This window comes from Epargyreus clarus, unplaced genomic scaffold (assembly GCF_041222505.1).
Source record: "Epargyreus clarus isolate Ecla_fem2 unplaced genomic scaffold, WU_Ecla_fem_2.2 ptg000021l, whole genome shotgun sequence".
Classification (NCBI taxonomy): Eukaryota; Metazoa; Arthropoda; class Insecta; order Lepidoptera; family Hesperiidae; genus Epargyreus; species Epargyreus clarus.
The window spans coordinates 8,274,841-8,291,582 of NW_027332228.1; the positions used below are offsets into that span (position 1 = coordinate 8,274,841).

Below are 16,742 nucleotides of genomic sequence, written 5' to 3' on the forward strand. Positions count from 1 at the left end.
TAATATTCAACATTTTTAATCACATAATTATATCAAAGGATAAGTTAAAATATGTACAAAAGTATAAAATAAGTATACTCTTATAACACCTCCTTGGCATCTGCTGTTCGTCACATTACAACAAAACAAGAAAATAAGTTACATTTACGGGGTTATATCAGTTTCAGTATGTCCTGTATTATTTTATTTAAATTATCGAACGTGCAACAAATCGTTAGGCTGTTTTTCCACCACAGAGTGCGAGAAAGCTAAGCTATGAATGTGTGTTTCATCCACTATAAGATTGTAAACTATGAATGTGAGTCATTCACTTTTAAGATTGTTTGATTTTCATTGCTTAGGTTATGTTCGCTCTGGTGGAAATTGGTTCAACAAAGCTATGTTTTATATTTATAGGGACGCGAACTAATAATCGGACAAACGGTGATACGTATCTGCAACCTGTATAGCTACGTATATACTTTCGTGCGATGTAGTTAGTGCGTATTTAGCTTTGGTGGAAACAATAAAATAATTTCGTAGCTTAGCTCCGTTTTCTCTTACCGCTTAGCTACCTCGCACACGCTGGTGGAAAAGTCTAACTCTAAACATTAAAGCATATTATCACGGATTATGATTGTACACGTAAGAGTTCCTATCTTAGTAGCATTCAGCGTTTTGTGATGTCATATCAGTCCCTAAAATAAGGTGTACGTTAAAATACTCACAGAGCATTTTCAATGTCAATGGAAGTCACTGACTAATATTTAAAGTTGTTTGTGGGTTAAATGGCAGTGGTAAAGTCACAGTTTGTTCACAATATTGTCCACACTAAAACTATTGTTGATAGTAGAGACCCTTGTAGTCAAGAGCCGCTTTATCTTCGAGAGCCTTGGCAGCCTCTGGGTTGTTCTTGGCTTCAATGGCAGCGCGTTCCTGAAATTGAAAATAATCAACTTTTACTATAAGTTACGTACGATAATCGATTTAGAGTATCGATTGAACTATTATATATGTTCTGACAGAAAGTATAATATGAACTTGGAAGTAGGTTATAAAAACTTATTTTCTCCCACAAGAACGCAAAAAATACGAGGGTATAGGTTCTTTAGGTTTTCCATGTTCCCAAAAGAATAAATCCCATTTTAAAATCAATTATTATTTATCATTTCTCTTATTGTTAAATTATATCTATATTTAACGATTAATTACAATAAATTAATTAAGGCTGTTCTATATTTTACTGACATTGGTTGACCTACTGTATCTTTAAAGGCAATTTATATTTTTTACTATCTACTACTTTCAAAATTAAGTTAATGACTCAATTTATACAATACCTTAAGAATGCATGTATATAATGGATTTATCACAAATTTAGTGCTATGCATAAGTCAGAATATTATACCTCTTTCAGGATACGATTATTAAGTTTCATCAAAGTAACATAACTTGATATAAAAATCAATGTTACTAATCTACGATGACATTATGTCTGTAATCTCTATAAGAGATAATGTCTGTAATCTCTATAAGGTTTTTCGTAGTTGTTGTTATTTAAAGGTGATAGAAGCATACGTGGTGTCACCTCGGGGGCACCTGAGCCACGCCTATTACTTTCTTGTAACACCTTTCATAACATAGTTCGCTACTGCACTGTGGTTTTAAAGGTGTGGTGACAGAGATACACTTATAAGTGGCTTTTCGGTTTAGTCGTTAGACTCTAATCATATCTGGAATTGATTATAGATTTCCATGGGAGGCACTTTCCACTTACATACAGGTCACTAAAAACCATTTAATTTGTGATTTACTTCATCAACAACCCATTACTGTCTCACTGCTGGGCACGGGTCTTCTCATTATGAGAGAGAAGGATAAGGCCATAGTCCACCGTGCTGGCCAAGTGCGTATTGGTAGACTTCACATACCTTTGAGATTTTTTTTTTATAAATCTCTCAGGTATGCAGGTTTCCTCACGATGTTTTCCTTCACCGTTTAGCAAGTGATAATTAATGTCTAATACGCACATAACTTTGAAAAACCAGAGGATGATGAACCTCGGACCCCTTGATCGAGAGGCCGAGTTTCTTAACCACTAGGCTATCACTGCTAGTGCTGTGATTTACTTATACTACACAAATAGCTGCTCTACTACACAATATACAACAAGCGCAAGTTATTTACCGCGTTTGCCTTGATTCCAGCGTAGATCAGGTCCAAGCCCTTCTGGATTTCAGGGGAGACAGGTGGTGGGGTGGGGATGTGGTCTCCCTTAACCCTGAAGCCGAACTCGTCAGCGGTGTACTCGACGGTGATGACCTGTCCGTCGGGCGCGGTGTAAGAGTAGCTGCCTTGCTGTACCAGCGCTGGGTTGTCTTGGTTCTCGCCTGTGTTCTTCAAGTAACCTTCCTCCTCAGCCTGGATGTTGTTGCCGGTCTCGTAACTGGAATTTGATGAACAGGACATTAAGTAATGAATTTCCAATATTTGTTTGACAATATATTGGTATTAATAGTGGTAATTTTTTTTATAATAAATATGAAAACTTCTTAAAAACAGTTATTTCCTTTAATTACGGTAATATTCCTTGAGTTAATATTTTTTATATAAATATAAATAATATATGGTGTCTTTTACAACCTTGACTCTTTATAACGCGATAAAAGAAACGAATGAAGAACAAATCTACATAAATTTATGCAGAAACGACATATGACTTATTCTTCAGAAATTAAAAATTATACATCCAGTAACTGTTTCTTAAATGCAATGCATATTACTTTTACGTTATTTAATCAAGGAACTATATAATAATTAGATCTAGATTATTCAAATTAATTCAGTTATGTGTATGTTGAGTAATGTAATCGATTGGATAACGTAATCACGTGATTGCTAAATCTGATTTTATTGTAGACTTTATCCTCATAAATGTTTTTTAACAAGAGTAGATTTTTTTACAGTTTAATTTCATTTTGGGAATATTTTTAAAATATTTTGAGTCCGATTCACACTTGACCGATTTTAAGAACATTAGACATCAACGCGCGACACTTTTATTCAATATATATATATTTTTTTAAATAAAAAATTAAAAAGGTGTTTTAAAAATACATACGATGTTTTGTAGCTGCCATCAGTTCCCTGTTCCTTGTCGAAGCGGATGATGGGGATGTAAGTGGTGGTTTCCAGCTGAACCTTAGGCCTGAAGTCTTCAACCTGCTTAGGCCTGTATTCCTGTTGTTGCCTGAAGTCAGGTTGTGGCTGGTAGTTGTTGTAATTCTGTTCAGCCGTTAGCTGGTCTTCCTCGGCCGGGGCTTCTGGTTTCAAGGACAATCTCCTTTGTGGGATAGCTGCCGCAAGGGCGAGAGTAGCTGCGATTACCACCTGTAACACAAATCCATTCCTAAGTGAACGAACGAAGAACTCGTTATTTCTTGTAAACACCGATGTGGAAAGACATAGCTATTAAGTACGGTATGCAATTAGTAGGCAGATTCAATGTGACTGCAAGATGATGTCAGAAGAAGAGCTTAATCATATAGTATGTCGCAAGTAAAGGTGGAGCGGATACAATAGGTACTGCAATTGCGAAACGACCTCATCCGACACGCAGCTTGGGCGAAAGTGGGTTCGAGTAAAACATGCATTGGCTTGCATACTCACTATGGTATTGTTTTCATTCAGTTTTGTTCAAGTTTAGTTGCGCTTCGTTATCTAGTTCGACAATGTTTGCAGTTACGCAATAAACGCCATTCAGCTTGTAACTATTATGCTATTACTACGTGACCTAACCTCGAATGATATAATAGAAAGTCTTCTTTTAAATACATTCATATGCATTTTATTGTTCATTAGTGTAACGTTAACATGCAATCGATTCGGTTCGATCGTTTATTTCTTTATTAAGACAAAGTTATGTATTTAACGTAACCATACCTATAAAAGCAGATATAAGTCAAATTTGTAAAATGTAAGTTGTCTGGTTGAATTTTATTTAACTTAAATGTTTTTGAATTGCTAAAACATACCACGTTTGTTAAATATTGATCGTAAACTTTGATGTTCTGTTTTAAATAAGTGATGGGCTAGCACGAGAATACAGATAAGTTTAATATGTCAAGGTCATGAATACATTATAATGTCAAGTATGTGAATGACATATCGGGTTACTTAATCAAAGTATGCGGATTCTTATTGGATTCCTCAGAAGCCAACGCAATATTACTGGAATTGGAAAGGACTGAATAAACAATTCGCATGATTACACATCATTATTGCTTGTGGGATGATTCAATGATGCCAAGAACCAATGTAAACGACGCTTTTACGCCACCCACAGATAACATCATGTACCTCTGAGCTAGGGTTGCCACTTCATATAATATAATACAGTACATACAGTAACATACTATATTTAAGTCAATTGTATAGTACAATTTATAGTATGATAAAATCACTTGTAGTAAATATAGTAGTCGCCAAGATATTATATTTTCGTCTCTAATTCATGTATAGACTTCACCGATCCTCTATAATAAATGGGCAACGAAAAACAAGGTCAGATAAAAATAAGTAAAGACTGCGAAAATTAAACCTGATTATTGTATTTTTCTGGAATGCCCTTAAATACTTCATTTTTTATTTTTTAAAGAAATATATTTTTTAAAGGCGGCAACCCTACTCTGAGGCCAAATTTATAATGACCTAGAAAGTAATGTTATGCAAGTCGGCGCGATGAACGAGATGGTTTGTATAACGTCTAGTAAACGGGGTTATGTGCATATGAGTTACGGCAAAAAATCGATCGTTCAAAGCTAGATTGATTAACAAAGATAAGTGACTATATAACTAATTACTTCCCACTTGTACTGTATCGTATCTTTTTGCACTGCAATATTAATGAATGCTAATGGACCGAACATTATGATAGTAGAAAAAGTTTACAGTTTACACTTTGTTACGGAAATTGTCTGTGAAAGTTAAAATTGCACTTATTATGCGTCTAACATAACTATGAAACGGAGTATTTCATTCGTATATACTTATATTTACTTGGTATATAATTATAAAAGTTAATCTTATTTAACACCATTAAGTAAGTAATTTATAAAATATTGACCTTAAAACTAAAAAAAATAAAACCACTTTAAAGTAACGAAAATATTATCCAATTATTGTAAATAATTGCCATTATAATGTAATATGAACGAATGCTTAGTAACAGACTTAGTTATTTAATAATACGCCTAACAGTTTACCATATATTGCAAATATAGAATCAGATTACGAGTATCAAGAACGAGTTTATCTAGAAGACGATTCACGAGTCTCATAATTAGGGACTGGTATCCACCATTATGTCAAAGTTCAACCACCGACTCGTCTACGACCTTATTCGGGTTAGTCTCGCAATCGATTGCGGAAATTCCTTAATTTCAAATACATTTAAATTATCCTATTTGAAATCCTTAGGTCAAAAGTCATAAAAGTGAAAACTTTTTTCGTTAATTATAATTTCTCTGATAAAATTAAATTCAATGAGCTTTCTGAACTTACCAGTAGCTTCATTGTTGTGTTTGAATGTGACGTGGTGCAGCAAGGCACGTGTTGTCCTCGGAACTGTGTCAGAGTGGTAGTAGAGCGCCCACTTATATACTCCACCCCTGCCACTCGCTCTGCCCTGAGCCATCACACTTTCATACCCGATTTGTCGCTGCAATACGCTGGGTTTGCTGAGCCATTGGATGCCACGATTTCTGGTCACAATACCAACGTTATTAAAACTATTTCTAGGTTATAGGCACGCGATTATTTACATTATTATTTTACGTATATTTGATCTCAGTTAGATATTTTTTTTTAATACTTTAATGTGCATCTCTTATTTATTAACTGTCTTTAAAAGGTCTTATTCGACCGCTATGTACATACATACATATGTAAGCTTGCATGTACACGATCTTCTCAAAACCTATTGATCCAATTTTGATGGGGTTATGGTTTTTACAATAATAATTAATTTAAACATGTTTTTTATAAAATCGTATATTTTTATAACAATAATTATTTTGATATTCAAATACATTTGCAATAGTCATAGTAAAAGGAGGACTTTAACCTTACATTAGTCATAAAATTGGGCTCCAATGTTAAGAGCTCTTGATTTAGACTGTGCACTTGAATTATCGACAAAACACAACAACTTTAAACGGGTTAGCTATATAACATAATTCACCAAGTACGAGTCGAATTCGCACATGGAGGCTTCCGTACATGTTCATTATATTTTACTTATTTTTATAAAATAATCATATTAAAATATATTTTATTATTCTTATTTAAATTTATTATAATAGCAGTTATAGTAGTAAATGGATTGTAAAAATTTTTTCAACTGCCTTCTTAGTACGGTTTAACAAATAGATCGAGAAATGCCGAAAAATACAGGTTTGTTGTATTAAGCTTTATTTTATTTTTAGTATTTGTTGTTATAGTGGCCACCGTCATGCATCCGATGTAAAAAAAATCCAGTGTCTATCTATTACTGTTACAGAGATAGAGCCCCGTGACAGACGGACAGACAGCGAAGTCTTAGTAATAGGATTCCGTTTTTACCCTTTGGGTACGGAACCCTAATAATAAACAGCTCAAAAGTGAGCGACACATTTTATTCGCGGAAGTTTATTGTTCAATTAAAATTGTCATGATATATTATTTCAGCAGAAAGTAAGCTCAAGGACTAATTTGTTCCAAAGTTACTTTTTGGGACCTTAAACTTATAAAACTATGCCAAATACTATGAAATTTAGAAATGGATCACCTTAAAAATTTGACTTTGGTACATAACACAAAAGCCTACTGTTAAAAAAAAACAATAATGCTGTGAGTGCGACAAGAAATGAATGGATTTTGTAATGACATTTAAATGCTGGCTATATAATTGAATCAAATATATTAAATTATTGACATTGTATGTTATAGTGATAATAACTGTATTTTTTTAATAATTATTACTTGAAAGTTTGCATCTTTAACAAGTGAAACTAAGTGAACTTGTGTAAGTTCACTTATCATAAAAAGCGTTTTCCTAATAAATAAAACTGTGTAGTTTTATTTATTAGGAAAACGCTTTGGCGCTGTTACCTCTGTCAGAAAATTATGAAAATTATTTTGTCGATTAACATTTATTACTTTCTTAAAAAAATACATTTTTTCGCCAAAAAAAAAAAAAGATTTCATTCGTTTTTCCTTACATATCTTTCTGTACCCATACCCATACAAGTTAAATTAGAATTGTAAAAAACCATGATACACAACATAGGAATTATATAGAGCAGTTGCAACAATTAACTAAGTCCTTGATGGTGACATCTATAATAAAAACACCATCCATTTTATGTTGATTGATTCAAAGCTCTTGACATTAACAGATTCTTCAGCCATTAGCCATAGTTATTTGTGTTAATATGCATATTATACTTAAGTTGTTTCTATTTCATCTTAAGTACTTACTTATGGACTCGGGATTGTATTTTTGACTGTTATTAAATGTATTATCATGAAAACACCCGAGTGCTTAAAATAATTAACTGAAAAGTGAATAAATGTAAGATTCGTAACTCCCACAATTTAGACGAATGCAACGAGATCTCATATGTTAATATCCGTAAAGCCCTTTGAGCTGTGAACGTGTCAACGAATGAGACATACATATAAACATACGAGTACATGCATACGTTCGAAAAACATTACCCCTCGCAGTTGGGTAATAACAGATAATTTTATTATTTTATGTATGTATGTATTTATGAAAATTGGATTGAAATACTCCTAATTCTACTGGTACTTTGAGTTTTTTAGTATTAGTATAAACAGTGACTATGAGAGACTTATATTCAGAAATAGAACGTAAAATAGAGAACGGTCTCCTACACATATAGACATACATACGAACATTACAATAACGTATTATTACAATTTTACATATGTAACGAGCTATCCCGCGACTGCGCTTTGTACCGTGTATAATAACCGTTCTTGTACAGAAAATATATGTTAACTCATTTACTTGATGCATGGAGAATCCAACCGCAAACCACAAGCATTGGTTAAAATAAAATTATGAATTTACCATTTTTTTTATTTATAACTACTGTACCACTTCATAGGCGTGTTTTTTATGGATCTTCCCTAAGTCAAAATATACATAATTATATACTTCGGATATTTTAATATAGTATTAACTACATAGTTAAAATGTTTTAAATATATCCTTAATAGTAATATGTTGTACTAATATGTATGTATTAGTATTACATTTTACTATTAAGGATATATCATGTTTAGGTACCTACTAGTTAGCTTTAACTTTCATATCCTGTTATACGCCTATATAGAGTGGTTTTGGATTTCTGTGTCACACTTATCTAGTTATCTAATTTACACTGAGTTATTCTATTTTAAAAGACTGCTACTGACGACCCACGTGGCGGTCACCATACCGGTCTCACACATATAGTTCCGGCTTAGATTTCAGATGAATTCAACATCCCTACAAAGTTATTACTCCTTTTCATTTTTCGGGGACAGAGTAGGTACCAAATGAGGGAATATTTTAGCAATTAACTGTAATATCCGATTCCGAAGGGGTTTCCCCTATTAGGCCCAGTAATTTTATTGGGGCTTCCCTTCGATCACTAATAGTTCCTATTCCTTCCTTCCATAAACTTCTAAGATTATTCAGTTGTTATTACAATTATTAATTTGCGCTTAATATATTACATATTTTCTACATAAATATACTAAATCCTGTTCGATTGTCAAACAAATATAAACATTACATATATAACGTTCTTTAATTTATTTCTTCGATTATCAAAACCTATAAAGACACTTTCATATTCTTTACAAAACTCATTGTGCGTAAATCAATACACTCCATTGCACGGAGATGTCTGGTATGGTAGTGTTACATAAGTGGAAGGCGTTGTTTCGCCTGCCGTGTAGCAACGTATTAGTATCAGTTATCGATGGACTTGTGCAACAAGTTCAAAGGGTACCTGTCCAACCGCCGTGCTCATCACCACCATTCAACCTCGAAGCTTGTACGCAACGGATTATCTCCATCTTCGTACTAGCTGTGCCCGCGGCTCTTATCGTATGACAGCTACATAGAACGTTCGCGGCGCGACATGATTTTCGTTTGGAAAAATACATACAGATAAATTTGCTACTACTTATCAAAATTAAATATAGGTGTAGTAGAATGTAACAAGATTACGTATTGCCATATTTAAAAAGAAATTAAATAATTAATTAAAAGAAATTTAATTAATTAAAATTTTAAATTAAATGCGCACAAACGGATAGAGGGGCTTATATTTTACAATATGTAAAGATAATATTTATCCGAATCTTATATCTCTTTTATATTTTTTATTTACTTTTGTTTAACATATCTAGGAAGTGGCTCGATGTTCTTTGAAGGGTGTAAAATGCCAGGACCACTGACATATGAAGCAAGATTAAAAATAAACAACATAGGGATATTTTTTGTTGTTTTATCGAAGAATTACGCAATTTAGATCGATGTTGTTTTAATTTTGTTTTTGCTGTGGAGGTTTCACTGTGCAGCATAATATAGGAATAATTTTGAATACCATATTAGTGATTACATACCAATAACATACTTTACAATTATGTAAATCATATAGCAAGGAATGAGATAATCGGTGATAAAATTATAATAATCGAACATCAAAATCTAACGTTACTGAATATAGCCTTAATAGATGTAACAAGCTCATTCTAGGTATGAATATATTCATTCATATCATTTCTCAGCCAATATAAATATTAAATCTTGTTAACATTTACAATTCACAATGGTGTTAATAGGATTTATTATGTAAAATGACTTCCCAGTTCTTAACGACTTCTTCTCTGATTTGACCTCTCAATAATTTTACTTTAATGTTTAAAAAGATCTATTAAAAATGTTATTTCATGTTGTGACAACTTTTTACCCGAAATCAAACCAAAATCAAGTCCAGCATTTTTATTTTATATGTAACTATTATATTTAACTTAATGTTTTTTGGTGAATTGAATTTTCCGAGATTTCGAGAAATAGTGTGTACAGCAGTTGACATGTGTCGAACGCTACTATGTTCTGGTTAAGGGTGTGGTAAGGGAGACATACTTTTCCGAGGCGTTCCAGCTTAGTCCTCAGGGATCTGTGGCATCTGTGGTCTCAGGTAGGAATATCTAACCCTATCTGGAGTTGATTACAGACGTACATGGGTGGCAGTAGCCACTTACCATCAGGTGAACTGCATGCTCGTGTACTTCTTCTATATTTTGTAATGTTGACTGTCTTACATAGTTGTACGCTTTATTGACATAACTTGTCATTACTTTGCTTGTTTGAGTGCTTTTAGTGTAAAATTCCTAGATAATATTCATGATCTATCTTAAAACAACTGCTTTAAGATGTATGCGTAAATTCGCAATGAGAATTGTTTTTATAAATCATAATTCATAAATTAAAGTGCGTTAACAAATATTGATTTATGCACACTAAATTATTAAACAAATATCCTTACTAGATATAAAATATTAGTAAATCTTGAGCTAGGCTCGAAATAAGTGTTTGGAAAAACGAGTCTGTCGTTCAATAGATGCATTCACTATTGCGAGCAAAGAGATGAACCAGTTACGTAAGGTGAACTCCGCCCATAAGGTTACCAGCGCGTGCCAGGCTAATGGTATAAGCTATTTGTATATTATAACTCTCACGCTAAAAAAGTTGAACAATATTTTATTTAGGACGGATTGTTATTTTGAAGATTTTAGCGCGAGCCATGGAGGTTCTCATAATTATGCGATTCTTCGAAATTGTGTACTCATTAGGAATTAACTATGCTTTTACGGCGAAGTAAAACATCGTAAGAAAATCTACATACCCAAAAATTCTTGAAAAAGTTCGTAAACATTACACTACGAATAAATGACTTTGGCTAGCGTAATGATGCCCTAAGCCCTTCTTAACCTGAGAGAAGGTCCTTACCTAATAGCGGGACAATTGGTTAACAATGATAACTTTTGTATTCTATTGTATTAAATAAATAAACAGTATTCTAAATAAGTATAATTATTTATGTGACCAAGTACGAGTAGTAAGTCATCAAACGAAAAGAGACATGATGTTAAAGTGTACACTGCATCTTATAAACGTCTGCATTTTGCCCCATATAAATAAATTAGCTACATGAAGCCGATCAACATTACATTACTATATCTGGGCTTTACCGCACCCTAAATACCAGTATATATAACCGTGTGTATAATTATTAACAGCCAAATTAGCGTCGGTTCCAACTAACAGCGGCTAGCAATAATCAATCTTAACCAATATTTGCCTACAGAAGTCCGAAATTTGATAATTTGTTTCGAGGACTTATGGACGGATTAAATTGTAACGATATATTTGTATAATTAAATCTTTCGCTTTTATTAAAAATTTAGTAAGTAGTAGTTTTACTTCTGAATTTTTTTTTTTTTGGTAATTTGGTATAATAATAATTTGTTTATGAAAAATAACAATCACTTCGGTATTAGGTAATACTAAAATAAGATTTAAATTTTGTTTGCAGAAAATTCAACATTACTAAAATTAATTAATATTAATTTGTTTATTGTATACAAATACGGATTAAGAGACCATATGTTTTACGAATAATGCATTAGGAGCCAAAAATATTTTTTAAATTGAAAAACATATTGGGAACAAATATTAGTAATATAATAAATACAACGTATTTCGGCTAATTCATTGCATATTTAGGTGATACTTAGAAATGTTAATGGCGATTTTTAAATATTGAATAATGCCAAATATTATAGGCATGTGTCACATATAGGTGTGGTAAGAATCTTAAAACGTGTGTGACTAGAGGACCTATAAAATGTTACACAACAATAACGTGAGCTTTATATATGATCGCGGATTTAATCAATTCGCAAATTGTAAATAGTTCTAGATGAAGAGGTTATGTAATGCTGTATTTGTAACTGTACAAGCGGACATATAGCGCATTTGATATAGACTGCAACATTCTTTAAAATATAGTCTTTCATGCTTATATAATTATATTTAGTGATTTTGTCGACATACGCTGATATAACGTTAATATTTCGATCATAATATAGTATTTACATGTAGCATTTTAATATAGTAATAGTAATCTCGACCTGCGTGCCGGAGCGGTCACCATGCCGGTCTGACGCGCGACGGGTCCCGGGTTCGATCCCCGGTCAGACAGATATCTAAATGACGAATTTAGATTTCTGTTTCTGGGTCTGGGTGTTTGTGTATTTGTCTATGTGTGTGTTCATGGCATCCACGACATAGGGAATCCTAGTGTGGGCTGTGAGTGTAGAAAGCGTTTAGCGTTTAATCTAAATATACAGCCTAACGGTTGTGTCTAATGTTTGGCCTACCAAAAATCGAAATTTGTTAATTGTAGGAGCCAGATATTGACAAATCTTAATTAGACAAACATGTTATTAAATAAACACGTGTTAACAAACATCATCATTAAACATTAAACTATTTATATGTATACTAGTGGTGCCCGCGACTTCGCCCGCATTTTAAAGAAATAATATGACATACGTAGAACGGAAAATTTGTACCTGCATTGGAATGACAGTGGTGCCATCTGTCGAAAATTGGTCTTACCAACTCCCAAACCCTCGTGGGCTCTTGGACAACAACTTTGCTAAAGATCATACCTTGATCAAATGCATAGTTTCCGATTCTATAACTACTTACGAATTAAAAATTAATTAAAAAACCTTTTCCCATGGACTAAATTGTGAATCTAAACCATTCTCAAGTCCCCTTAAACATACACACAACAAATTTCATCAAAATCAGTCCAGTCGTTTAGGAGGAGTTCAGTGACATACACACGCACATAAGAAATATATATATAAAGATGTCGTTTCTTCGTAATAATCGGTATGTAGGAGATCTATAGATGTTGTATCATTAAAATTGTAGATATCTCAGGATTGGTCGTGCACACGTAATAAGATAGACAGGATGTGACATTTAAAAAAGTAATCCTCATTTTTAAAACTGACGTTAACTGAGATAAGTACTAAACGTAACCACTCTATTTTAATAATCAATTCGTCACGAAACAACGCATTATAAGTTGCACGTTTCGTCAATCATGTATGAACATGTACCTACAAAAACGTTCGATGTATTAGAAGTTTGATTACTTGTTGTTAAGAAGGGACGCCAGTAGCAAAAAGTTTAACGAGTACAATAATAATCTATGAGCAACTACATGTCGGCTAATGCGTTAACCTAACAGCATTGTGGAGGTTATGGTCAAGCTGTACACACGATAATGATTAGATATTTCTCGAATCCTCTGTCTTTTCTATAATATCTTGAAAAACCCTTCCTCTCCTTCGTACCGGCAGCATCGTTTCTCGTATGCACGGCCTTCTCTGGCACCCTGCAGGTCACACCTTAGATCTCTATTAAATTACCCATCCCATAAAACCTCTCTTTATTCTCACCCCTTCTCTGTTCATGTTTAAACGAAAAGTTAATGAGTATTACCTGTCACTTTCATAACTAATTGTATATGTGTATTTTCGGTATATATCCATCTATGTTATATATATATGTATGTATAGTATATATTTATTATTATTATTATTGATATATATTTTTTTTTTGCACACTAATTTTGCCTTTCGCATGCACATTCCTGTCCCAGGGTTGCTGGAAGAAATTCCATTCGGGAATAAGCAATCCTTTGTACCTTATTTCTGACTTCTGTATTGTATGATTTATTTTGTGTACAAAAACTTATTAAATAAAATAAAATAAAATAAATATTTAGGTAAGTAGCTACCGTATCCGTATGTAGATTTTAGTTTTTTTTTTTATACATAGATGAAACTTGGCAAAATAAAAAAACAGGCTATAAAGTATTAACTTTATATCGACAACCAGAATGTCGTATCGATAAAAATATATTATCCTCGTTCTATTAATATTGTTCAGATAAAACAAATGGACCACAAATAAATAATTGTCTTTATTTCGTCATTCTAGTGTACTTTTTTAAATTTAATCTTATTCAAAACAACATGTCTGTTGTTAATGTAAACAGATTAAAAAATGGCAAATGGCGCTAATTTAACCACAAACAATACGAACAAAACATCTCACAAAAGGTCAACAAGTAAATTCAACAAATCATAACTGGTTTATTATTGGTTTATATGGATTTAGTCTGAATAAAATGCTCTACACTACTTGCGTATACCATTCCCTCTATTCAATAGATTGTCAGATGCTATTATTACTTAGAACGATGCTATATATTGTGGTTATAAAAAATATATTTAATGCAAGGACTGATAATAGGTTAAACATTCCTTGTTGAAGATAATCTAAAGTACACGGTACTATGATTCAAATTTAAAATTTTAAAGCAAAGATCGAAACTTGACTTGAATTTGTTTCAACCAGAAATTGTTAATTGTCAATGTTTGCTAGGAAAAATTTTCAGTAAAGATCGAAATTTAACAATTTCTTTCTATCAGAAATTTTTAATTGTCAACCTTTGCTACGCAAAATTTTAATGATTGATTATTAATAAGTAATGCAAGACTAAAAGTAAAATTGTACTCGTATATATTCCTAAACGATCCACTTTTGAATTATGTAAAATATAAGCTTGTGTAAGTAGGATTAGGGTGTCGTTTTTTTTTGCAAAAGACAATAAATTTACATATTCATGTTTGTCTTTTTTTTACTTCATTTCTCATATAAGTTTCGCCCAAATGATGTGACTAATACTTAATTGGAACTTTTAAGGTAAAATAAGTCATTGCTTGCACAATAAAAGTGAGAGGAGAAGCAAAGACTTCTTCACGAGAATGCGTTGGAGACGTACTGATCTTGATGCGGCTTGATATTTCAATTACATTTTGGCTTAGGCATGCAAGATGTATGCAGATAAAATACTTTCTTTTAGGCAGATTTATCTGGTACTACTATCACGATAATATAAAACGTTAAGTAGTATAATTTATTATCAAAAACATCACGAGTAGACATTAAACAGTAAATCTTAGATCTTGTCGTGGACGTATTAGTTTCGCTTTCGTTTGTATTAAAATTTGGTTGATTCTTCCTGGTGTCAGTTTTTATAACTGATTAAAGATATGACAATTTGTCATCTAAGTTAGCAAAGCATCAGTTAGTTAATCATTAGTCAGGTTAACTTCAAATATAACTCCTGCCATATTTACGGCAAACGCTAGATCAGTATCAGATACTTAGGTTAAGTATGAGTTTTTAAGTTTTTACAAAAATGACTGTATTTTTATTTGTTTACGTATTACTCATACATTTCCAATCAGTTCTAATACAGTCCGCTGGGGGCGCTGTCAGACAAAAACAGTCATTTTTATTAAAACCTAAAATCTCATACTAAGGGTACAACATTATTAAAGCAAAGCGCCTTATTACATAAACGTTAAACGTACGACTAAGTGTTGCCGCGTTTTGTTTATTAGGCGTATTTCAAGTAAATATTAATATTATGTGTATTAAGCAGTGATAGCCTAGTGGATAAGAAACTCTGCCTCTTGATCGAGGGGTCCGAGGGTCAAATCCCAGGCACGGACTTCTGATTTTTCAAAGTTTTGCACGTATTAGAAATTAATGATTACTCGCTTAAACGGTGAAGGAAACACTGAGGAAATCTGCACACCTGAGAAATTTTATTTTTACTATTAACTGTTCCTTATTTGATTCCTAGATTGAAAATTATTTTCGACTTTTCAGTTCATTTTATCATATAAGCGTGTTTTTTAGCTTTTTTTTAAATATATATATATTTATTATTGTTTAGTATTTGTTCTTATACCGGCCACCATTATGCATCCCCTGTAAAAAAAATCAAGTGTCTATCTATTACGTTTTAAAGGATAAGAGCCCCTTATCCTTTGAGTTCGGAATCCTAAAAATCATTCTACAAGAGGGCATTATAGATATGTTTCAGAACATTTGAGTTATAGGGAAATAACATTATCATTCAAAGCTAAAAATCACGCTATAACAGTTATTGAAACTAAAAAGTAATAATTGTTGCAATCTAGTAACTTTGCGATGAACTTTTTATAAGGCGCTCGAACAATAATCTGAGGATGTCGATAAGGACAATGGTACAAATGATTAAAATCGTGTATTGTCATTGGATTTTGATAATTCTTTAATTTTTTTAATTAAACTGAATATTTAAAGTAGATAGAAATCGTGTTCAAAGATTCCGTTACTTAGTTACATACATACACCCCAAGCTAATAAAAGCGTGTTAAAATGTTTTCAAAGGTATGTGAAGTCTACTAATTCACACTTAGCTAACGCAGTGGACTATGGCAACATCTTTCTCATACCGAGAGGAGACCCATGCCCAGCAATGGGACAGTAAAGGGTTGATGATGATGATGATGATAATGATGATGTATTACAACCCCTGAGAACTAAGTTTGAACTACCTCAACATCTACACTCCTACACTCTTCGTTAGCATACCTAATGTTCTATCTACATTTATCTAAAACAACAACTGAAATAAAGATTTTACTGCTTAACCTTAAAATACATGTGTTCTTAAGGTTCAGTATTTCATTAGTATGAGTTTGGTAATTATAAT

At 32.5% G+C, this 16,742-nt stretch overlaps 1 protein-coding gene across 1 annotated transcript; it reads right to left on the reverse strand.

Annotated features, from left to right (window-relative positions):
• On the reverse strand, nucleotides 1–5,684 carry CPR34 (cuticular protein RR-1 motif 34). Its single transcript, XM_073084089.1, has 4 exons — nucleotides 5,542–5,684; nucleotides 3,101–3,369; nucleotides 2,167–2,425; nucleotides 1–915 (listed from the first exon to the last, which is right to left on the reverse strand). The coding sequence occupies exons 1-4, from the start codon at nucleotides 5,551–5,553 to the stop codon at nucleotides 817–819; spliced, it is 639 nt and encodes a 212-aa protein (XP_072940190.1). The 5' UTR covers nucleotides 5,554–5,684; the 3' UTR covers nucleotides 1–816.
• Between the last annotated feature and the right edge of the window lie 11,058 nt (nucleotides 5,685–16,742).